A 25,154-nucleotide genomic window follows, 5' to 3' on the forward strand; every position below is an offset into this window, starting at 1 on the left:
ATACTGCTATTATGGTTCTTTTATTTAAAAAAGCATGGTTATACAAGAAACATGTTACAGTTTGCTAAATTCTCCAACAGGAGAAAAATTCTTGGGAACTATGGGAGCACAATGAAAGCAGCACACCCAGCTGGTGGCAGCATAGCCTCATTATGCACAGGACACCTGCAGACAAAAAGCTGTTCTGAAGACGCTAATAAAAACTGTTAGCAAACCCTGGCTCAGGCACACGGCTGCTACTCAGACCCCGCTTCCATCTGGGACTGGATTCCTCACTAAATTAATTCCCCTGAGGCAGGCACACGAGTGATAAGGAAGAAAGCAGGTGCCTGGGTGGCCTGCCAGACCAGCTCCCCTCTCCTGGGAAACAGACACTAAACAGGAACACCCAGCTCCACACCCCAGGCCGACTCGCACAGCCGGGCTAGAGTCAGACACCCGGGTTCCAGGGCCAGAGCGAACGCCACGACCAAGCCGAAGAGACCTTTTGATCTCTTTCCACTCAGCTACGAAATAGATGGAAAAATTCTCCGAACCTATCCCTATCCAATAAGGGAACTGTAAGAGTGTGTGTGTGCGCGCATGTATGGATATATATGTATATACACGCACGCTATTATTTATATTTGTATTTATAATAAAAATGTATTAACAATGTAAGTTAAAATGTTTTTAAAAAACTAGATCATCAAGGGACTTTATACATTGAAAATTAATCTCTCAAACTCGGGTGAAAGGTCCACCTGATTTGTCAAAGATGCTGCTATCTGAATTATGGATGCTAAGTTTTTAAAAGGTACTTAGAAGTTGATACTAATTTAACCCGAAGGCATTCAACTTATGCGTGCAAAAAGAAGTCTGTAATTCCTCAAGCCCGCTGTGATTTCTCCTGAAATGGCATCATGGCCATTTTTGAGTTCGTACACTCAGCCTAGGTGGGGGAACCTGCACTGCTGTCCACAAACCATGACGGCTGTAAAACGCTCCCCATCTTTCAGCCTCTGCAAACAACATACAAGTCTCAGGCACAAGACTGTCACCCCACGCACTCGAATGCCTGCAGTTTACCAACGACCCCGCAATGAGCTCTCTGCGTCTGAGGTTCTGTCACTCCCAGCTGCCACTCTCCAAAATTCTGTCCAGACTCGTCATCTTCTGCAGCCCCCTGTCTACAGCAGTCACACCTTTGCCACCATCTCACTGAAGACTCAGACTCCTGACGTAGCTCCCACTTCCAGTGGGTAACTGAATCTATTCCTGCTCTTAAAAACAGCCCTCACCTCTTCTCTTCCTCAGAACTTTCTTTTTAACTAAAATTGTTCACTTACAATATTTATGGAATTCATAATAATATGCAAGGTGGACTAGAATATTTATATTGGACACATATATTCTCTTGCAAGTTCTATGTCCAACTTATGTCATGCATAACATCTGGGAATGAAATCAAAGTAAGGGGACTTAGCCACTAAAATTTAAAATTTAATGGCTGGAAACCAACACTGCTGGGTGCAGCTGTTTCTGCTGTGTGAACAAGAGGGCAATGGGAAGCTTGGCGGGGCCCGGCTTCTCTCTACGTCCCACCCTGGGCACAGCGACACCCTGCCCAGCCCTGGGCTTCCCACCCCAGCCAACGTTTCTCATCCAACACGTCACTTCCACTGGTGGGAGCAAATAACCAATTCAGCACCCATTATTGATCAGCCTTCTAAAGTGGCCTCTGCACTAGCTCTCTCAATAAGAAAGCCTTCTCAGACCGCCCATGCCCACGGCCAAGCCTTCTCAGACCTCTCTGATCCACAGAATGGGGATCTGAAGAGCACAAACCGTGAGGCTGTGCCGAACACAAAGTGCTGACTGCACGCGGGGATCTCAGTCACAACCCAGGAGAAACAGATTCCCCGCAAGCCAGCAGCCTCATTTTGCTTGGAGAGGAAACAGTGTTAATAAACAATAAATAGAACAGGGCAACAGCCATGTTCATTGAACCATATTTTTCTAACTAAACCAATTTTGAAGTTTCTATTTATGCTGATAATGTAATTATACCCAAATTGGAAGTGGTTTCCAACATTTCATAAATACCTGAAGATACAAAGCATTCGGTTCACAAAGGAAGGAAGTAGCTAGCGTCTGGCCTACGACCACACACAAATGACACAGTATCTTCTTGTTCATATACACACCTTGCAGATCTTCTGTTTCAGGTACTGCTTTGTCCACAGATGTACTGTCCACTTGGGAAGATGCTACAGATTCTGATAAAAGTGACTGATTTGATACAGGGCTAGAAAAACAAAAGTGTTTCCATTTTAAAAAATGGTCTCTACTGATGATTATTAACTGAAGTGATATAATAAGAGGTCAACTTATCTACACAGATCATTAACACTTTTTAAAAATAACTAGCACAGAGCTTTGAAACTGGAGACTAATTTGGACCAGAAGTTCATTGTTTTGGGAACAAAGTAACAGTGTGTGTCCTTTCAAGTACCACACGAATTCACCACATGAAAAGCAGCAGGATAAGGGTGTGGGGAAAGAACCCTAATGCGAAGCTGCAGAAGACATGCTGGCGTCACAGAACTGTACATCTCCTACTGCGAATTAGAAAAAGGAACCACAGTGCAGGAACACACACACATTATATGTACATATACATATATACAATACACACACATTATATATTATATACATTATATATTTTATACATAAAATGTGTGTGTTCCTAACAGGAGACTAAAAATGGAACAAATATTTCTGCATGCAGGTTTCTAAATGAAGTATCCTCAGAGTTAGAAAGAAAAATATATCGGCATGGTGGTGTAGCAGCTAAAGCCCCCGCCTGAAATGCCAGCACCCCATATGGGTGCCAGTTCAAGACCTGGTTGTTCTACTTCCTGTCCAGCTCCCTGCAAACGTGCCTGGAAACATAACAGAAGATGGCCCAGGTGCTTGAGCCGCTGCACCCACGTGGGAGATCTGGAAGAAGCTCCTGGCTCCTGCCTTTGGCCTGGCTCTGCTCTGGCTAGTGTGTTGGAGGAGTGAACCAGCAGATGGAAAAGTCTCTCTCTCTGTACTCTTTCAAATAAATCAATCAATATATTTTAAAAAGAGAAAAATATACTACAAACAAGCATGTACTATACATCACGGTAGAAGACAAAGATGATCTGTGGCACGACTGTGTTTTTAACACTAGGTACTCACGCGTCCAGGACTAACAAGCTCCAGAGGACTCCAGGGAAGGGGCAGGGCGTATTATGAGAACAAAGGCAAAGATGTCTGAAGAGGGAATCCCCGTCTCCACAGACGCCCTCCCCTGCCCAATGGGAAAGCAAGGAAAACCTGAGCGCAGTACGCAGCCTCAGACAGACCCCATCTCAGACCACTGAGTGCTCAGGCGGCGTCACACGGTTTTCCTCAGTGACGCTCACCCAAACCAGCATCCGTCCCTTAGTTTTCCTTAGCAGCTGCGAGACGCCCTCACCTTGGCTGCATAGATGAGGACGAAGAGTCTGACGCCGACTGCGCTTCGGGGCCACTGCCATCTGCGCACTGGGCTGGGAGTGACTCCGACAGGCGACTGGCAGGAGCTGCCGGGACAGGACCGCACACACATCAGTGACCCTGCGCTCGGGAAGTCCAAGGCCCCATCTTCAAAGCTACCACTGATTCTCCACTAAATATATTAGGTGGAGATTGTGTTTTGCGGTACAATATGTGGATTCATTATTTTCAGCTAAAATGTTTTCAATAGTTTGCCAATAAAAATGCTATATTATTTTAGTTGTTTTTCATTTTTACCAGAAAAGTATAATTTTAACCAAAAAGGAAATCACATACATATAAGCTGTATATATTAATAAACTGAGCTACTTCTCAGGTTGAGTATCACTCCAACCCACACCCTTTAATGCAAGAACGTGTGCGTAAATCAGACATTTAAAATAAAAGATGGCTTAGCAGTCAGGCAAACATGGATTCAGGCTCCGCACACCACGTTAACTTTCCCTGTGCTTCACAAGGCAGAAATGAAGAGGATGGTGTGATTTAAAAACAACTTGGGCTGGCGCTGTGTCGTAGCAGGTTAAGCCACGGCCTGCAATAGGCAAGGGTGCTGGTTGGTGTCCTAGCTGCTCCACTTCAGATCCAGCTCCCTGCTAATGTGTCTGTGTAAGCAGCGAAAGATGGCCTGGTACTTGGGCTCCTGCACCCATGTGGGAGACCCCGAGCAAGGTCATGGCTCCTGGCTTCTTGCTTCAGGCCAGGCCAGCTCTGGCCACTGCAGGCATCTGGGGAGTGAACCAGTGGATGGATGACCTCTGTCTCCCTAACTCTGCCTTTCAAATATATCTTTTTAGAAAAAGTAACAATTTATTTTCATTTGATATTAGCCTTCTAGTTTTTTGAGAAGTTTCAATTAAATAGTCTAGTTTGCAGCTTGAATAAGAAACAGTAAGAAAGACCCCATATGAGGGGCCGGCGCCATGGCTCACTTGGTTAATCCTCCACCTGTGGCACCGGCATCCCATGTGGGTGCCGGGTTCTAGTCCCGGTTGCTCCTCTTTCGGTCCAGCTCTCTGCTGTGGCCTGGGAGGGCAGTGGAGGATGGCCCAAGTGCTTGGGCCCTGCACCCACATGGGAGACCAGGAAGAAGCACCTGGCACCTGGCTCCTGGCTTCGGATCGGCGTAGTTCTGGCCGTAGCGGTCATTTGGGGGGTGAACCAATGGAAGGAAGACCTTTCTCTCTGTCTCTCTCTCTCTCACTGTCTAACTCTATCTGTCAAATAAAAAAAATCAATCAATCAATCTTTTAAAAAAAGAAAGACCCTATATGAAATCACAAATTAAGTCAACAGCCTGGATTTGATTAACCACAAAAATCTGAACATTTGGGCACTGACTTGCATGAGAGTCATTCTTCATCAGTACTTGTGACACTTTGATTCTTTTCATAGAACTACTGAACTACAACACCGCACGTCCACAGCAGGGCTGGGCACTGGTGCAGTGGTAAGACCCTGCGTGGCACAACAGCCCCCAGCCTACGGCACCTGAGTTCTACTCCCAGATCTGCTTGGCGTCCTGCTAACGCCCTCCATGCAAGTGGTGTGTGGGTGTGTGGGGAGTGAGATGGCAGATGGGAAACCTTTCTCTCTCTCTGCTTCTCAAACGAATAAAATGGATAAACAATCCAGGGGAAAAAAGAAAAAGCTACCCCAGTAAAATGAGCTGACTATTCCTTATTCTGACTAGTGCACTACACCTCCGCTCCCTCAGGTCAGCCCTGGTCACACTCAGGACTCGCTGCTGCCACAACCATACATTCTCTTTCCTCTGCCTTGGCTGCAGAAGGCGCCCCAGACAGGAAACCCACGTCCCCCAGAAGCCCTCACTTCCCTTACTTCCCAAGAGAGCTGTAAGATGTCCTCCAGGCATGCCTCTCTCCATAAGGCAGCAGAGCTGCGCAGCACAGCAAGACGACGGAATGGGTTTACTTTTGTTCCCTGGGCTAGGACCTAGGACTCCCTCACTCCCGACTCCCCACCACTCAGCGCAGGCACCAGTGAGAAGTGGGGTCGCTTTGAGCATGGGAAAGTGAGTACAAGGATGAGCTGAGGAAGCTTCTACGGTGCACACTGGGCCCGAGTGCTCTTCCGTTCTCAACACTGCTGCGTCTTAGCAGAACCACTTACCAGGCGGGCTTATTCTACCGTTACTACTGTTCTGTCTCTGAAGATGCTCTTTATAGCACACTGAGCACATGCCGTTCGTACGAGGGTTTCCGTAAAATCCGCAGCCCGTGGAACAAAGCATAGGCACTTGGCTGTGATTTGTTTCCTGAGCCATGTTCCTCTGTTGCACACCTGAAATTTACACAGAATTAGCAAAGAACTCACACAAGCCTAAATCATACATTTTCCAAATCTGCCTTAGAAAATGAAAGAAAAAAACTACATATGCTCACCTCCACCCTCAAACCACCCTCAACAGCAGCCCCAAAACCTAGGGCTGAAGAATGAAAAACATGAACAAAAGGACACCTCGTAGGCTGTCATCCCCAACCTACTCCATACCGCCAGGTTGGTCCTGGGCTCAGACAATGAAGACAAGTCCTGCAGAAGCTGTGTGTTTTGAAGCCTCCACACCACCAGAATGCTCGGAAAGCCCTTTCCAGACTAGTTCAATGTAGAGAAACATACACTGTAGTTCTGCTGTGTGATACACCATTTCACTCCTAAGCTTTTACACTCTGGCTTAATATTACATATGTACGAGTTACTCTATTCAGAAAGTATTTACCAAGACCAATCCGGGGAAAACACAGAGGGCTGGGGAGGATGTTGGGGAAGTGAGAGCCTGCTTCCGTCTCTGGGAGTAATTTGGCAACCCCCTCAGGAGCCCTGTAAAAGGGGAGTGCCACTCGAGAAGCAGAACTGCGCCCTGCCAGGTCTCTCCAGCGAGCAGAACCAGAGACGAGGAGAGCACTCACAGACAAGGATGTGCTCACAACGCGGATAAACTCCAAGTCACCTAAATGCCCAACGCTAGGAGAACTCAATTTCTTGAGAAGCACTGTACACATTAACGACAACACCACAGGTCACTGAGAACATTCTAGAGTACTTAGGGAGGACGTGCTGCCAGTGAGTGCGCAGCCCATGATGCCAGCCAGGGCTCACACGGCTCCCATTCATCATCAGAGCAGCAAAGAGCGGGTCCAAGGGCGGCCACGCCGGATGCCAGTTCCTTCCTGACGTACACCTGTTCTGCACTTTAAAATGTCTCCAAAATTAGAATAATACTTGCTAACTAGAGGAAAACGCTATGTTTTAGGTATTTGAAATTAAGAAACTGAACGACAAGGAACAGGGTAGAAGGAGGAGTCAAGGGATGCCAGGGCTGAGGACCTGCTTGGAGCCAGGCGAAGACAACGTGAAATGGCAGCAGATGGAGGAGCCCCATGCACCACTTCTCCCACAAAGCCACTGGCTCTCTGGCATGAAAACCATGACAGCCGGCAGTCACGGGCTTGCTCCTAGCAAAAACAGCCTCCTGAATAAAGGTTACTCTGAAATGGGTCTATGTGCGCTGAAGACGAGCCTGTGTGCCCAAAGACCATACAAGGAGGAGGATGTTTTGCCACTCAACTTTCCTTGAATTACTAAATATGGAAGGAAAGCACCCACTGTTCACAGATTTTTCTTTATTTTTTTGGAAAGACTGTAAGGGGCAGAGAGGATTTAATGAAAATTTGGAAAATCAAGTTAGGGCACTGGACTGAATTAGCCCAAAAAGAAAAAAAAAAAAAAAAAAAAAAGTAGCAGCCCAGTGCCTGCCTTTAAAAAGGAATATCCTAGAACCGCAGACTTGGAGCCATGCGACAGTCCCTGCCCTCCTGCAGCCCTGTACACACATATAACAAAGCCAAGGACAAGGACACTGGTAGACAAGAGCTCACGTCAAACACACACACACCCTCCAATCTGTTTGAGACGCTGCTTGGCAGTTTCTGGTTTTCTTCCCTATGTTTTGTCTGGGTACTGACCGGGTGACTGCTCACAATCTTGCATCTGACTGGTGAGTGATGGACCTGGGATTCAAGCCAGGCAGCCTGGCTCCACCAAAGTCCACGCTCCTACACCAGCGACTCTCAAAGCGGGGTCCCCCGACTCCTGTGCGGCCAATGCTGCCCTCAGAGTAACCTCGAGAACCGCCTGCCTCTCTCACTGCATTGATACGAGAGCCAGCGGTGCAAAAGCAGCCGTGGTGAGCAGCTGCTGCATCATCCAGGCGCCTAACTCCACCACCGCCTCTCCCAGTCAAAGTGAGGGGCGAACACAGCTCGTTAGTATTCTGACAAACTAGGCAGCGCACAGGAAGCACTCCTGCTACACGCAGAAGTATGACTGAAGACAAAACACTTGTGCAACTATTGGAATTGAGAAACCTGTTCTATGGAACACAGTTATTCAAAAGAACCACTGAGGCCGGCACTATGGCGCAGTGAGTTAATCCTCCGCCTGTGGCGCTGGCATCCCATATGGGCGCCGGGTTCTAGTCCCAGTTGCTCCACTTCCACTCCAGCTCTCTGCTATGGCCTGGGAAAGTAGTAGAGGATGGCCAAAGTGCTTGGGCCCCTGCACCCACGTAGGAGGCCAGGAAGAAGCACCTGGCTCCCAGTTTCGGATCAGCGCAGCTCCAGCCGTTGCGGCCATCTGGAAGGAAGACCTTTCTCTCTGTCTCTGTCTCTCACTGTCTGTAACTCTACCTGTCAAATAAATAAATAAAATCTTAAAAAAAATAAATAAAAGGACCACTGACAAACTGGTTATTCAGATGTGAGTACATCACATTCTCCTGAAAATGAACAGTCTATCTGTCACTTTAAACAACCAATATAATTCGCCACCAAGGACAATACTGTCATTCAAATGAAAACAAAACAAGACAAAACAAAACAAAAAAACCAGCTCAAGAGTTTTGAGCGCTTCCAACGAGGTCAGTTATATTAATGAGCTGTGCTTAGTTGAGGCTTAATCAGTATTTCATCTTCAGAAATCAAAGAATCAGTATTTTCCAAGTGATCAATGGAAAATGGTACAAAATTATTCATGAACCAAAGACCTATTCAAAGTGAAAGAGCAATGAATTTTAATATAACAAGATAAAATTTTAAATGGCTTGCACTCTCCTTTAAGAAACTAACAACTGGGGCTGGTACAGTGGCATAGCGGGTAAAGCCGCCGCCTGCAGTGCTGGCATCCCATATGGACACTGGTTCGAGTCCCAGCTGCTCCACTTCCGATTCAGCTCCCTGCTAATGCACCTGGGAAATCAGTAGAAGACAGTGCAGGTCCTTGGGCCCCTGCATCCGCTTGGGAGACCTGGAAGAAGCTCCTGGCTCCTGGCTTTGGATCAGTCCATCTCCACCGCTGTAGCCATTTGGGGAGTGAACCAGCAAATGTAGCTCTGCCTCTGTAGCTCTGCCTTTCAAATAAATAAATAAATCTTAAAAAGAAAAACACTACTAATTATTGGGCTCCGCACTGTGGCGCTGCAGGCTAAGCCGCCGCTTGCTTCCCTGCATCCCATATCTGAGTGCCAGACTGAGTGCTGCTTGCTCTGCTTCTCTCCAGGTCCCTGCCAGTGCTCCTGGGAAAGCAGTGGAGGATGGCCAGAGGGCTCAAGCCCCTGCACCCACGTGGGAGACCCCAAGGGAGTTTCAGGTTCTGCGGCTATCTCGGGAATGAACCAGTGGACGGAAGATCTCTGTCACTCTGCCTTTCAAAGAAATCAATCAATACTTACTTAAAAACAAACTACAGCCTGTCAAGTTTAAATATAGTACCAAAAAGGAATAACATTAGGCCAGCGCTGCGGCTCACTAGGCTAATCCTCCGCCTGCGGCGCCAGCACCCCAGGTTCTAGTCCCAGGTGCCAGTTCTGTCCCGGTTGCTCCTCTTCCAGTCCAGTTCTCTGCTGTGGCCCGGGAAGGCAGTAGAGGATGCTTGGGCCCTGCACCCGCATGGGAGACCAGGAGAAGCACCTGGCTCCTGGCTTCGGATCTGTGCAGCACCGGCCGTAGTGGCCGATTAGGGGAGTGAACCAACGGAAAGAAGACCTTTCTCTCTGTCTCTCTCTCACTGTCTATAACTCTCTCTCTCTCTCTCACTGTCTACCTGGCAAAAAATAAATAAAAATTTAAAAAAATAAAAATAAAAAGGAATAACATTTGTTATCTGAAAAGGTAATTAAAATAGACTATGAGCTATGAGGCAGCTATAAGAATCTGTGCTAAGCCAGACCTTAAAGATACTTGCAAAAACGTGGTAACAATGCCCCTCTTGGGGCCAGCGCTGTGGCACAGTGGGTTAAAGCTTGGCCTGAAGCACTGGCATCCCATATGGTTACCGGTTTGAGTCCCTGCTGCTCCACTTCTGATCCAGCTCTCTGCTATGGCCTGGGAAAGCAGTAGAATATGGCCCAAGTCCTTGGGCCCCTGCACCTGTGTGGGAGACCTGGAAGAAGCTCCTAGCTCCTGGCTTGGATCGGCACAGCTCTGGCTGTTGCGGCCATCCAGGGAGTGAACCAGCGGATTGAAGATCTCTCTCTCTCTCTGTAACTTTTTCAAATAAATAAAATAAATCTTTAAAAAAAATGCCCCTCTTGCCATGACAGAGTCTTTGTATGATTATTTTTCACTAAAATATATCAAAAGGAATAGAATTTAAAAATTTTCCCAGCTTAATTTGTAATACCATAAGCAGCACTAGATGTAACTTTGATAAATAAAAGTTCTTCAGGACAACTAATAATTTGTTTTTAAATTATTTATTTTAAAATTATTTATGTGGGGCCGGCGCCGCAGCTCACTTGGCTAATCCTCCACCTGTGGCGCTGGCACCCCAGGTTCTAGTCCCGGTCGGGGCGCCGGATTCTGTCCCGGTTGCTCCTCTTCCAGTCCAGCTCTCTGCTGTGGCCTGGGAAGGCAGTGGAGGATGGCCCAGGTGCTTGGGCCCTGCACCCCATGGGAGACCAGGAGGAAGCACTTGGCTCCTCGCTTCGGATCAGCACAACGCACCGGCTGTGGCAGCCATTTGAGGGGTGAACCAACGGAAGGAAGACCTTTCTATCTAACTCTCCCTGCCCCCCCACAAAAAAAAATTTATTTATGTGGGATTGGCCCTATGTGTCAGTGGGTAGATACTGTCTGTGAAATCTACACCCCATACAGGTGGTCAGTTTCTGTCCCGACTACTCCACATCCATTCTAGCTCCCTGCTACTGGCCTGGGAAAAGCAGCAGCAGATGGCCCAAGTGTCTGACGCCCTGCCACCCTCGTGGGAGACCCAGATGAAACTGTTGGCTCCTGGCTTCAGCCTGGCCCAGCCCTGGCCATTGCAGGCATTTGGGGAGTGAACCAGAGAATAGAAATTCTCTCTCTCTCTCTGTAGCTCTTTCAAATAAGTAAATAAATCTCCAAAAATAAATACATTACTTATGCACATTAGCAAGAAGCTGGAATCAGCAGTGGAGCAGGGGCTGTGTGTTAACTGCTGCCAAACACCAACTCCCTGCACTTGATGCCACCTCTCAGATTGTAGAGAATGGACATTAGGTCCTCAAATCAGAAGTTTTGAGATCTCATGGCTATTAAATACATACTCTCGACACAGGCAGTAGCACCTCGTGTACTGCACGACTTAAAGAGATGTACAGCATTGTCCCTGGAGTTAACATTTATGGAAGTGGAGGCAATCAGGGATAACACGCCTACCCAGGTTCCTGAGATGTAAAGACTGAGACACAGCATCTGAAACAGCAGCCCCCCCCAGCCCATTCACGACCCCAGAGCAGAGTGCCCTGAGACAGCTCTCCCACTGAGACGCCTACATCTTTCAGTGCGTGGCCAAGGAGCACAAACACCCAGAAAAGACAAATACTCTATTCCACAAAACTCAACCTTCACAGCCAAAAAGTGCAATGTTACCACCGTGCCCTTCTATCACAGTACTCACTTCAGAACATGAAGCTAATGTTACAAAACAAGCAACACCAACAATTTCCCCGAGTCACTGCCCTACACAGCAAAAATTAACAAGGGTTTTCTTAAACTCAAGAAGAGATACAGAAGAAAGATTTCACAGGTTACTTAAAAATAAAGAATCAGCCTCATACACCTTTAGGACACAAAATGTACCTTTTTGTGATGATCAAAAAGACCAAAAAACCATAAAAAGGTAATTGTGTTACTTTATCATGGGCCAAGAACTGTTTTTATTGTTTTATTTATATCTCATTTAACCCTCTCAAGATCCTGCCATATTTGGTGTTATTGAAAACACCAAATTTTTTTTAAAATGAGGAAACTGATACAAACCTATAATTTGACAAGCATTCATGAGTTCTGATATTTTCATTTAAAGACTAATCTAAGAAGATTTCATTTAATCAATATTAAGTTATATACCTTGAATAACCAGCAACCACACTTTGGAGAAATTTGGCCTTTATGTCTTTTTAACCTACGAAGTCCTGACCAGCATGAACAGTCAATACTAAGTATTTTAAGACTGCAGAGAAAGGTGCTTTACCAGTTACTAAGGCCCTGGCATGAGAAGAGCAGTAAATGCATGCAACGTGGACCCATTACAGAGTGGCAAACACACGTCAGTTAAGCCTGCTTCCCTGCGCTTCGATCACCAAGTTTTCACGCTGAAACGTCTCATGCTTTTACTTTCTATTTCAACCATGAGTCTGGCTGTTTCAGATCTGGGTTCTGTTAATACGTAACTGCCCCCAAGAGAGCTCTCAACCTAGCTTCTCTGCTGTACGTACTTCCCCCACACCAGCCAGTGTGAGAAGGGAAGGCCTAGGCGTGAGGGCCGCGGGGGTCCGAGCGCCAGCTGCGCCATCTAATGACCTGAGGAGCCTGGACATGCTCCCCACCCTCACCAGGCTCGTCCCTGGAGGGGGCACTTTCGCTCTCTGACCAGATTCAACAGCGCATATCGAAAGTATCAGTGCCTGGTACCCAGAGATGCTCTTTATCAGATCCTCAGAGTTTCCATCCAAACCATGTGAGTTCCTGGAAACACGCTCGTAGCTCGTGCGGCTCCTTCCTGTGTCAACGTCACCCACTTCGGCCCTCTGCCTACGGTACAGCCGCCTGTTCAGGAAATCATTCCACCTCCATAAAGACCGTCTTCCCTTTAGTTACCTGACTCCTGACCGCTCCTTTGGGGCACTTGGTCTGACTGTTCTTAGGAACCTCGTATGTATACAATGCACTGCCCAGCTAAGAAGTTTCTTCTTCAGATCCACTTTATGCCTAATAGGAATCCTACCAAAATACCCTGTTTACTAAACGTAGTTTATTATAGTTAAAAGTACTCTTGTCAGGCAAAAAATGGCTGTTTTCTATTGAAAAGGGGAGGAAACAGATTGATGAAAACTGTTTCAAACTGCAGTGTTCATAATTTATATACTGGAACAGCTGTTCAGCAAGAATGACTAGTAGCCTAAGGCAGCTGCAAAATGCAGTTTTTTCACGTCATTGTTTTTCTTTCTCCTCGTGAAAGAGATTGGAAGGAAACGTAATTTACAATGATGAGTTAATCCAAAGAAGTTGTGAACTGACAAACTTGGATAAAATCGGACCCACAGCCGTGTTTTGTTGGCCAGCACATTTTTTTTTCTTAAGATTTATTTTATTTGAAAGGCAGAGTTAGAGACAGAGACAGAGAGAGAGAGAGAGAGAGAGAGAGAGAGAGAGAGAAAGGGAGGGATCTTCCATCTGCTGGTTGATTCCCCAAACAGTTGCAATGGCCAGGGCTGGGCCAGGCTGCAGCCAGGAGTTTCTTCCAGGTCTCTCACGTGGGTGCAGGGGCCCAAGCACTTGGGCCATCCTCCATTGTTCTCCCAGACATATTAGCAGGGAGCTGCATTAGAAGTGGAGCAGCTGGGACTCAAACCAGTGCCCCTAAGGGATGGCAGTTAGGTGACGTGGCTTTACCCTCTGCACCTTAGCGCCAGTCCTATATTAATTTTTTTTTAATCAGTTGTTTGGGGTGGGCGTTTGGCACAGTGACTAAGATGCTATTTGGGATTCTCACATCCCATATCGGAGTGCTTGGGTCTCAGTCCTGGCTCCACTTCTTATTCTAGCTTCCTACTGGCGCTCACCCTGGGAGACAGGTGATGGCTCCAGAATGCGAGTTCCTGCCACCCACCTGGGAAATCCAGGCTGAGCTCCGGACTCCTGGATTTGGCCTAACCTAGCCCTGGCTGGCACATGCGGAGTAAACCAGCGGATGGCTAATATCTCTCTCTCTTTCAAATAAATGAATTTTAAAGACTTTAAACATTTAGTTGTTACCATTCAAAAATTAGCCAATGTCACAGAAAAGTTCATATTTCTAGCTTCTTTCATAAAACAGGAAGATCAGACAAATAGTGGACTTGTGTTCTCAAAATTAAAATTGAACAGCTAGGGCTCTGTAAGGTGGGGGCCTTCACTGTAGTTATCTGACTGACCTTACAATGCATCTGAGTTTTCAATCTCTAGGTCAACATGAGGCATTAATATGGGGTCTTTACTATTAATTTCAAGACAGAAAAAAAAAAACCCCAATAACACAAATTTAAAAAGAATGACCATTAAAGATGGAACTAGCCCTGCAGCACAAAGTGGCAATAGAGACCACTCCTCACCCTCTGCCTTTATGTGCTCAATGGAAAAGTAACCACACAGAAACGGCAAATTCTTAGTAATTGCGTGGCATAGAGATCCCTAAGGAGAGTAAAGTAGAATTCATGGTACATCCTGCTAGATTTCTCGGCTGGAATCAGCATGCGCTGGCGGCAGGGGGAATCTCTGAGGGAGCAGCACCTGCACCTCCAGCTACCACGCGGGCATACAATGCACACATGTTCAGGGGTCGGGGAAGCACTTTTGCAGGGGTAACAAAAATTCCCGGGAAGTTCATAAAACAGCTCGGGAAGTACACTTGATACAATATCCTTAGGAAGAATGCTACTCACTCTGATAAAGTATGGGACTCTGGTAAGGGTTCCTGCCGCACTGTGGATGCTTGGCGGTGCTCTCTGTATAGCAGCCCCCAGTTCCCTATGTCAGGTGTCTTTCCTGCTGTTGCTTGGGCTGAAAGACAAAAAGGCACACGTCTGGCTAACAGGATAAAGGCCTGGATGACACTACATACTCTTTCCCAGCAAATAATTAATACATCACTTCCAATATTCTAGGCTATTGAAACCTACCAGAGCCCAGAGGTAATTCTAGCAAATAGAACCCTAACTTTCCTGGTTCCCACTCCAAGGGAGGCTCCCATGGACTGCGCGACACCCCCGCATTACCTGCAGCTGAAGACAGGTTTCAAGAAAACTGTGAGAATCCCACCTCGCATGTCTCTCCATGACTACGCTCTGCCCAACAGTGTTCAAACCAGGGACCGGCAAACTCGTGTAAATGACCTCTCTGTAAGCACATCAGGCTTCAGGGCCACACACGACAGCCACAGCCAGTACAAAAACAAAGGCATGCCTGTGTTCCAAAAAGCTCTACCCTCCGCCTAGGTTTCACAGAATCGTCACATCATAAAATGTTCTTCTTTTGATTTTCCTCCCAACCACTTAAAATATAAAAGCCACTCTGAGCTCACGGGCTGAACAGAGACGGACGACGGGCACAAGAGGGCCAGTTCCTGAATTGGAGCAGCACAGGGGTGCAGTCAGGGGCAGGGGCAGGCGCAGCACGACCTGCAGTGCTGGAGCCTCGGCTCCAAAGCAGAAGGTGAACTTCGAGGATCTTGTGTCCCCGTTAAACCGCCTGTGTCTGGGGCCAGCACTGCGGCCTAGTAGGCTAAGCCTCTGCCTGTGGCACTGGCATCCCTTATGGGCGCCGACCGAAGTCTTGGCTGCTCCTCTTCCAACTCAGCTCTCTGCTATGGCCTGGAAAAGCAGCAGAGGGTGGCCCAAGTGCCTGGACCTCTGCACCTGTGTGGGAGACCCGGAAGAAGCTCCTGGCTTTGGACTGACTCAGATCCAGCTGTTTTGGCCATTTGGAGAGCAAACCAGTGGATGGGAGACCTTTCTGTCTCTGTTTGTAACTCTGCCTCTCAAATATATAAATGTTAAAAAAAAAAAAAACCCTCATGTGTCTTAGTTAAGTACAAAGAGGAAAGACTGGAAAGGTATCTCCAGGTGAGCTTCTGTCCGCCTGGTGTGCTTTCTCCTTCCCTACCCCATTAGGTAACAGAACCCCTTTCTCCTGCAGGAAGACCATTTCACTTGCTTTGGGTAGGCCCAACCCCTCCCCTCCAGGCTAGTCCTGTCTCGGGCGCTGACAAGGGAGCCACGCCTGGCCATGTGACTCAAGCTGACCAATCAGTTTTCCCTGGGTTTTGCTGGAACTAGTGGGAAAACAGCAGGCTTTTCTGTGAGATTAACAGTGTGAAAACAACAATGCAGAAAGAACTTGCACAAGAATTCAAACAACGTGGTAAGCAAGGCTGAACACGGGCTTCATGTCCCTGGCTACAGGAGACTAATGCTGGTTCTGCCTTGACCTGGGACCCAGTTACATTCAATTCAGAGCCCTTAGGAATCTTAGAATTAAGTCCTAAATGTTGCTTTCTTAAAATTCTCAAACCCAAGAGGATAATCAATGCAAATCAAAATGAAAACTACTCCATTAGTTCAAGCAAAAGATGCCCTTTAGAAAGGAAACCTACAAAAAGCCACAACTCCCCTTCCAACAAACCCCGCATGCAAAGGTGCAATGTTCACAAAGTGAACCTGTTTGGCTACTTCTCGGCCGACACACACGCAGGAATGACCACTACGCTGACTTCTAACACTCCAGGTACCAGCAGCTTCTCCTGCTCCTGAACGCTCCTACACGGAACTACACAGCGTATACACACTTTGGCTTCCTTCCAACCGTGAGATGCAACCATGCATTCATACTAACTGGAGTTCATTCATCCTCGGTGCTACACAGTGTATTCCGTTACAGGAGTAAACCACTGTCTACTCTGATGGGAATTCTGGAGCATTCTAGTCTAGAACTACCACAAGTACTGCAGTTATGAACATTATTTTATGTCTTTTAAAGCTTTTATTCATTTATTTAATTCATCTGAAAGAGACAGACAGACCTCCCTTTGTCCATTCACTTCCCAAATGCTTGCATCCGCCAGGGCTGGACCGGGCCGAAGCTGGGACCCAGATCTCTTATCTGGGTGGCTTGAGCCATCACCTATGCACCAGCAGGAAGCTGGCACTGGGAGCAAAGTCCAGACTGAACCCCGGTGCTGTGACATGGCACGTGGCTGTCTCAAGCAGCGTCCCGCCTACTAGCACAAACGGCTGCCCCTGTCGTGTCTCTTGACTGACACACACACATTTCGGTTTAGCACACACCTGGGTGTGGAAGTGCAGGCCCCCAGGTAACATGGATGCTCATCTTCAGCAGATTCTGCCAGGTTCCCCAAGTGGGAAATTTCTACTCCCCTGGCAGCAGATGAGAGTGTGGCTTTTCTCATCTCCCAATACTTAACGCTGTCCGTTCTGTGTGGCTGGACGACAAGTCCTGATCCCTGCAGGCCGCTGCTATTCCCTTATGTGGATAAGGATGGGGTTAAGGTAAGGACCTGGTGGACCCAAAAGGCATTCACATGGGTCCTTATAAGGCAGAGCAAGGGGAACCGTGAGACAGATACAAAGCAAACCCCGGAGTCCCCACTGCCGGACTCCAGGGTCCAGAGAGACTTTTCTCCGTGTTAAGGCACTCTGGTAGAGAAGCCTGAAGAAGCTGGCACACCTGTCTGTCTTCAGCACAGACACTGTGCTGCAGGCCTGCAGCTCCCACTGCCACGAGACAGCCGAGCACTGCACACGTCCGGCTGCAGAGCGGCGGGCGTTCACTGGCCGCGTCCCTCTCGCCTCCGCGTTTGCTGGGTTGTCTGCCCCTTGCTCATGTCCTCCTCTATCTAGCAAATGTCTTTTCTACTTTCCGTGATGTCTTGGACTTTAATTTAAATTCTGTCAACTATCTTCCTCCATAGTTAGTGCTGTGGGGATGTAATTTAGTAAGTCTTTGCCCACACCAAGGTCATGAAGTTGATCTATTTTTTTCTTAAACTTTTACTATTTGGCCTCTCACATTTAGAGCTGTCATCTCTCTGGAGGTGACGTTCTGCGTAGAATGAGGCTGGGGTTAAGACCCATGTTTTTCCCCACATGGGTATTCACTCAGCCCAAGCCAGCCACTGAGCCCACCCTTCCCTTGCTACACTACAGTCTCGCCTGTGTTCCACACACACGCGAGTCTTTACCTGGGCTCGTGGTTCTGTTCCACTGGTCTTTTTATTCTGAACTACGACAGCCTTTGAGAAGTGACCTTGGGAATACTGGAATCAAGTACTAAGAATCAAACCTTGTCGGCTATGGCTTGGATGTCTGGCATCAGTTTACTCTTCCTCGTGGCTGCTGGCTTCTGGGTTTCTTGACTGTACATCCTCGGCGCATTCAGGCCTTCCTTCGGTTCCCAGCCACGTTTGGTGCAGTCTTGCACATCTCTCATTAGATGCCCCTACTCGGTGTTTGATTTGTTTACAATCTATACGGATCGCACTTTAAAGTCTCATTCTCTGCTTGTTTGTTCCCAGCCTCCAAGGTGGTGCCCAAGGATTCTTGAGCCTCCCGTGAGTTCCCATCCACAGTGTTATCGGTGGACAATCCAAAGAGAACCACGAAGTGTCGGCACGCTACTCTCCTGCTCACTCACTCTAAGGAAGGTGGCCCACAGGGAAAGCAGACGGGGCCTCTGGCCAACAGCTGGGAGTGGACTTTGGAAGCAGACCCGTTAGCCCTGGTCAAATCTCTGGATGACCAGAGCCGAGGCTAGCAGGTAGGCTGCAGCCCCATGAGGCCTTGAACTAAAACCACAGAGCAACACCATTTCTGACTCCCAAGAGAATCTGTGAGACAAGCGTGTGTTTTAATGTGCCCTTTAAAAACTATTTAGTGTTTTAAATGCAGTGGCTTCAGGCCGCTAAAGGCCAGTGTCCTTTATTATGCATTGATAACTAAGCTCCCGGCCTGCAAGTCTCCCTGCTGCTGTTCCAGTCTTCCTAGCGCTTGTTTTCAACACAGCAGCCAGTGACCCCGTAACAGCTAACCCTAACCACAATACCTGCTTCCTCAAAGTCCTCTGATGGTCTCCCAGCTCACAAAGAGCAAAAGCCCCCTCCTCCTCCCTGACTCAAGGGCTCCTTCTGTCCCTTCCCCATCAGTCAAGCACCCGGGGGTGCCAGGTGCATTCCTGCCTCCGTGCCCTGCTGTTCCTCCCAGACTCCGGGAATCCTCTGAGCAGGGCCCTTCCCCTCTCTGGGTCTCTGCCCAGTGTCACCTCCCAGGAAGGCCTCCTCACCACCCATCACCTGCTGCAACCCTTTCCAGTGTTCCTTCCTTACTCCCCTATCCACATCTTCATTCACCATGCGTTCTGTCTTCCCCTCTACGACGACACCACCTCTGTGACGCCTATGACTATGAAGCCTTCTGACAACTGTTACACAGGTAGGAATAACTTGATGTGCATCATGGCACAGTGCAAAGAACAACTGACTGACTTAATCCTGAACCTGGCTCTGATTCTGCTACCTCTGGCCTCGGGGACTGCTTGGTGGCACAGTGGTTAAGCAAAGCCTGCAAGCCGAGTAGGAACGCCTGGGTTTGAGTCCCAGATCTCTGATCCAGTGTCCTGCTAATGCGTACCTTGGGAGGCAATAGGTGATGGTTCAGGAACGTGGGTCCCTGCCACCCGCACGGCAGAACTAGATGCTGTCTCATGCTCCTGGCTTTGGCCTGTTCTAGCCCTGGCAATGCGGCTATTTTGGGGAGTAAACGGATGGAAAAGCTCAATCTCGGTCTCTTTCTCTCTCTCTCCAAGTTCCTCGTAAGAAGACAGGTGTGATACCCACCCTTTCCTACTCACAGGATTTTCAGGAGGATCAAATGGGACAGTGATTGTGAAAACAAAACAAAGCTCAGATCAGAACTGGGTGGCTTATGTAAGCCAAACACCTCCGTTTACAATGAGAGGGAGAGCCATAAATTGCCAGGTACTCCATAGTAGCTGCAGTCATAAACACAAGACTCCTTCACCCACAGCTCACAAAGCGCAGGCACAAAAGGCCTCCTGGCCACCCAGCAGCGATCACTTGTTTAAGTATCTCTGACTATGCCTCGCTTCCACTAGAGGCAATACTCCTTCTTGATTATACCTGAAATGGGATGCTTTCTAACACCCTTCTCTCGAGAGTTTATAAAACTGTGCACCAATTATTCTGGATGCCTGCCAATAACAACTTACTAAGAGCCATTCTAGTATTTTTAAGTGCAGGGGGAGGATAAAGACAGACAGACATAGCCATGCATCGCGTACTACTTCAGTCAACAGTGGACCCCACGTACGAAGGTGGTCCCATGAGACACCACAGCGCGGCATCACAGCCACTTCAGTTTGTGTAAGTACAATCTGTGCTGTTCACACAGGGACCAGATCACCCAGTGATGCATCTCACAGTGTGGCCCCACTGCTATGGGACTGTATGGTAGCCCAGCAGGGAAGACAGGTCAGTGGGGGGATCCCAGAAGCAGGCCACATCGTGAAAGCTAAGAAGCCTGAACTCCACACCGGAGCTAAGGGGAAGGAGGGCTTAACAAGTGCCGTTCACGAAGCACTTGACTACCAGGTTTCCTATAACACACGCTGTTCTGAGAATTCAAGGCGACTTTAAAAACACACTATGACAACACCGAAAGTAGATGAAAAAGGTCTGCGTGAGGGAAAACGGTAGAGAAACTGCAGAGAATTCAGAAACACTGTGAATGAACAAAACACATGCCCAAAAGGTAGCATGGCAAACGTAAGCGCTCCAAGCCATGCATGGGACTGCTCACAGCAGCTAACACAAAGGCTATGGCCAGCGAAGAGGTACACTACCAGTAATGCAGGGGAAGGGAATGAAATCCTGACCCAGATAACCTAAGAACATTTCATTTATAACTTAGAACACAATATGATCAACAGTGGCTGAAGTAATACACAAGGTTTTAAATGTTCTTGGTACAAGTAATACACAAGGTTTTAAATGTTCTTGGTACCATTTTTCCATATAAACCAACAGTACCACGGCCGACTTCAGTTAACAGCCGGCCTGCAAGGAGCCAGAATTTAAAAGAAAATCTTAGGGCATCTAAATCATGTGTATCAATTAGGCGAGTCTTCATAAAGTTTATTTCTTGTTCATTCACAGTGTTTCTGAGTTCTCTGCAGTTTCTCTACCGTTTTCCCTCACGCAGACCTTTTTCATCTACTTTCGGTGTTGTCATAGTGTGTTTTTAAAGTCGCCTTGAATTCTTCTCAGAACAGCGTGTGTTATAGGAAACCTGGTAGTCAAGTGCTTCGTGAACGGCACTTGTTAAGCCCCCCTTCCCCTTAGCTCCGGTGCTTCTGTTTTATCAAAGACTGCTGAGGCCCAGGCAAAGAGGCGGGAACAGAGACGAGGAGAGAGTAGACTGGGCCACAAATCTGCTTCAGGAGAACAGCGCCCTTCTGGTGTCTTCACACACCAGGTCTCTCTGAGAGACTCCAAGTAAACAAAGGGGTCAAATGGCTACACAACCCTGAAACTCTAAATTCCTGTTTAAAAACAAAGCCATTCATACACAACAACACTGTCATGAAAACTTGCATGGCCACGGCCCAGGCAGGAGGTCACCCCGCCTTGGATCTGAGATGCTCATCAATTCATCCTACAAAGTTCTCCAAACTGTTTCTCTAAATTTAAAAATCATGTAGAAAACTACATAATTAGGTACGCATCAGTAAGCACCCAATGAAGATATCCATTCATTATTATGTAGTGGGCCCTGGGCTAAGCACTTTATATGGATGATCTCAGTGTCCACCACATCTACATTATCTCGCGTGCGCACGCACACACACACGCACACACCACACACACACCTTTTCGATCAGTTAAGGACATCGCAGCTGCACGTGCCAGTTGCTGCCCGCTCCACCATCCTCTTCTGTGCAGTCTGCACTGACCACAGCTCCCAGTCCTGGCTGCCCATTTAGTGTCAGGCAATGGTCCCTCGAGACAAGTTAATCAGACCTGCGTGACTGCCTGAGCCAATGAATCCACCTAAAGTCAGGGGCTGGCGAGGAACGGGACAGAATACAGACACATAAGAAGTACCAGTGCTATCATACATTTGCAATTTAATTTCACATGATTTCCTATACATCTTTTTAATAATCCTCCCTTTGTTCATTCTCCAGTTAGAACAGATTTCTTCTGTTACCATGCGTTCTAGTTCCTGATAGGAATTCAGTAAACAGTGATTTCTTTTAGAATATAAAACTATATTTCTTTCTTCACTAACACCTACGGTATTTCTAAGCACACAGTGAGAGTGATTATCAGTGCTGAAACCCAGACTGCTCAGTGCTGAAACCCAGACTGCTCAGATCAGACTCTATTTCATTAAAATCACAAACTGAAACCCAGTCCTCCTGAGAGGCTAGCACACCACCTATAACAACCATCTTCAAAGGTGCTTCTAGTTTAGAAAGCACTGTTCTAGGGGCCAGCACTGCAGTGTAGTGGGTAAAGCTGCCACCTTTGGCATAGGCATCCCATAGCGGTGCCGATTCAAGTCCCAGCTGCTCCTCTTCTGATCCAGCTCCTGGCTATGGCCTGGAAAAATAGTAAAAGATGGTCCAGGTCCTTGGGCCCCTGCACCCACCTGGGAGACCTGGAAGAAGCTTTAGATGAGCCCAGCTCTAGCCGTTGCGACCATTTGGGGAGTGAACCAGCAATGGAAGACCTTCCGACTTTCCTACCTTCCTACTTACCTCCCTCCCTACCTTCCTTCCTTCCTTTCTTCCCACCCCCTCTCTGCCTCTCTGTAATTCTGCCTTTCAAATAAATAAATAAATCTTAAGAAAAAAAAACAATGAGAAGCCCATGCTAGCGTGGTAAGGTGAAGGCAGGAGAGGACACAGGAGACAGAACAGTCACACATACTCCCACCCACACCCCCCATCCCAGTAAAATTCATCAGCTTCTTAGCACTCCTGGCCAGCAGGGGTGGGGAATGCCCAGCCTTCCAGGGCAATCACAGGTGGACTTGAAATTCAGTGAATCTATAACAACTGACTAATTTTTAAGCTGAGGACTTTGAATGACCCACGAATGACGTTACAAATACCCAATGGCCCTCGGCAGGAGAAAGGGTTCCCCATCCCTTCATGGCCGGGTAACACAGAGGACAATCATCTCAGAGGCAGAAAGGGGAAAAGGAAATCTAGGACCAATTCAGTGCCACACGATGTCCCTCCAAATCCTTCAGTTACAGGTATAAAAGCTTCTCTTTTCTATTGTGTGTTCTTGGTGTTGAATCTCGGGTTAAAAGACAAAGTTTCATTAGTATGTTGTGAAGAATGCTTTCATCTGAAATTTTATTTTTGACATTAATTTAAAAAAGAGAAGCAAAGGTTGCTGAAATATTGTAAACAGAACAGCAACATCAATGTAGGCTCAGCTTTACAAGCAAAATGCCAAACGACTGTAACTGGAGAGTTAAATCTCATATTACAGAGCCTAACACTTCGTTCAAGTGAGGGTTGTCAGTATTAAACGCGGGGATTAGAATGCGTCTTCTTTAGTGCTACTAGACAGGCTCTGGAGACCCCTGCCTGTGGGAGAGCAGCGCTGGGGTCTCACTAGGAGGCAGCCACACAGAGCGTGCCTGCGTGCGCCCTTGGTGAGCGCACAGGAGCAGCACGGTCCGCGGGCACTCTCCACACGCTCCGACAGTCCATTTTGGCTGTCCTTCAGCCAATAGCTTGTGACATGAAAGAGAAAATGAATTTATCTTAGCCCAAACACGCGAGGCAGATGAACATGCCTTCTAGTCCCTGTCTCACCAGCAGCTCATGGAATGTTGCGCTGACCTCACGCTCATCATTTTGCTCAACGCAGCACCCTGCCTATGCCAATCACCCCCCTGTACAAACCGAGCAGTCTCCTAAGCGGGGACAGTCAATTAAGAGGCTCATTCCTGAATCCATGAAGAGAAAAAATGAGGAAAATAGGGAAAAATACCCCTTCATAGTCGATTCTTAAGGTGGTAACTTTTAGTCAAGGCAGGCAGCGGTTTTCCTAAGCAAGGATTTACATTGTCAACAATCAGATTGGCAACTTTAGAAGAGCTCCAACTGCATTGTGGGTAAAAGAGTTTCTTTATTCTGAAGTATATGCTCTCTTAGAAGAAACCTGAGTCACTTTTAAAAATACTAACTTTAAAACATATTATAACTTGTTATTAGATTACTTTCAGGATAATTTTCTACTTTAATATCAAACATCATATTCCTAAAATACATTCCTTACGGCTATCTGGTCAAAATATGATTATTAATTTTAAAGGGCAAAAATGTACAGCAAAAGCAAGCAATCATCTAAGAATTAATACCTTTTGCTACCTAATAAAAAATCAGTAACACAAATTCTAATGCTTAGAGTGATTCCAAAAAAGGGCGCACAGTCACTAATGACATTAGCTCTAAGCATTATGGTGAAAATATTTTATAAGTAAAAATCTCCACCCACTCCACCCTCAGTAGCCTACCCACCAGGAAAAAAAAAGGCCCTAAAAAAAGTCTCCTGGTGCTGACGGAAGCGCATCAAGAGTTTTAGAAGAATAAAGAAAACTGAGCTACCATGCCCAATGACGTGGCACTGCAGGCCACAGTCTACTCACAGTCGAAGTTGATGAGCAGACGGCTGTCCCGTGCCTTGGGGCAGACACCAGCACCAGCGCCCTGCCTCCCCTAGCCTCATGAGCAGCTACTTAGAGTCTGAGTTTGACCAAGAAAACATTTTACAGCCTTCAGTTTTACTGCAGCGGACTTCAGTTTCATTCCTGTAACACATGTAACAGGAACAGAGTTGAGACAGTTAAAATGACTATCACATTCGAACTACTTAAAGTTTTAAGGCGTGCTTTCACTATTACAGCTAGAAAAACGGGTGGCAGTAGCTGGCACTAACGTACAACATACACTACAGAATTTCAGCCTGTAGGTTCTCTACACTTGGCCACAGGCCAGGTGAGCAAGGGTTACCTTTTATAATCATTTGTACTCAAAACAAGCAAAAGCTGGTGTTCTGTTTTCCTTAAGTTTAGCTAATTTACTTAGCATAGCCACCAGCTACAGAACATCTCTAAAGTAACAGATCAGCAGCACCTTTGATGATGGACAAGGGGACCCGGGCCTCCTGACGGCAGGAGCCAGAGGCACACTTCCTGACGGTGACTTTCCCGCCCACACTGGACCACGGGCACATCAAACAAACCCACAGCGCAGGAAAGTCTACAAACAAGCCACCTAGAATCCTCTTCAAGAGTGAAAGAACAGCTGAGGAGACATTCTGGTTAAAGGAGAATAAAGATAAGTGAAAAATAAATGTACGGATGGAGACTGGGCTGGACCCTAGACTGGAGAAAATCACTACAGAACACCAATGGGAAACCTGAATGCAGA

At 47.3% G+C, this 25,154-nt stretch overlaps 1 protein-coding gene across 8 annotated transcripts in view; it reads right to left on the reverse strand.

Annotated features, from left to right (window-relative positions):
* ZFAND6 (zinc finger AN1-type containing 6) overlaps positions 1-25,154 on the reverse strand; it is a 74,785-nt gene that overhangs the window by 10,177 nt on the left and 39,454 nt on the right. For 4 of the 8 annotated variants that reach the window (XM_062206347.1, XM_062206348.1, XM_062206351.1 and 1 more), the window contains exons 2-5: positions 14,552-14,669; positions 5,701-5,871; positions 3,491-3,596; positions 2,187-2,287 (exon numbers count right to left, since the gene is read on the reverse strand). In XM_062206347.1, the coding sequence (XP_062062331.1) occupies positions 2,187-2,287; positions 3,491-3,596; positions 5,701-5,854 (361 nt within the window). In that variant the 5' untranslated portion in view covers positions 5,855-5,871; positions 14,552-14,669. Of the gene's footprint in view, positions 1-2,186; positions 2,288-3,490; positions 3,597-5,700; positions 5,872-14,551; positions 14,670-24,370; positions 24,533-25,154 lie in introns of all 8 variants that reach the window. The other 4 variants (XM_062206353.1, XM_062206352.1, XM_062206349.1 and 1 more) reach the window with 3 other exon arrangements.

The sequence above is a fragment of the Lepus europaeus genome, chromosome 11, assembly GCF_033115175.1.
Source record: "Lepus europaeus isolate LE1 chromosome 11, mLepTim1.pri, whole genome shotgun sequence".
NCBI lineage: Eukaryota > Metazoa > Chordata > Mammalia > Lagomorpha > Leporidae > Lepus > Lepus europaeus.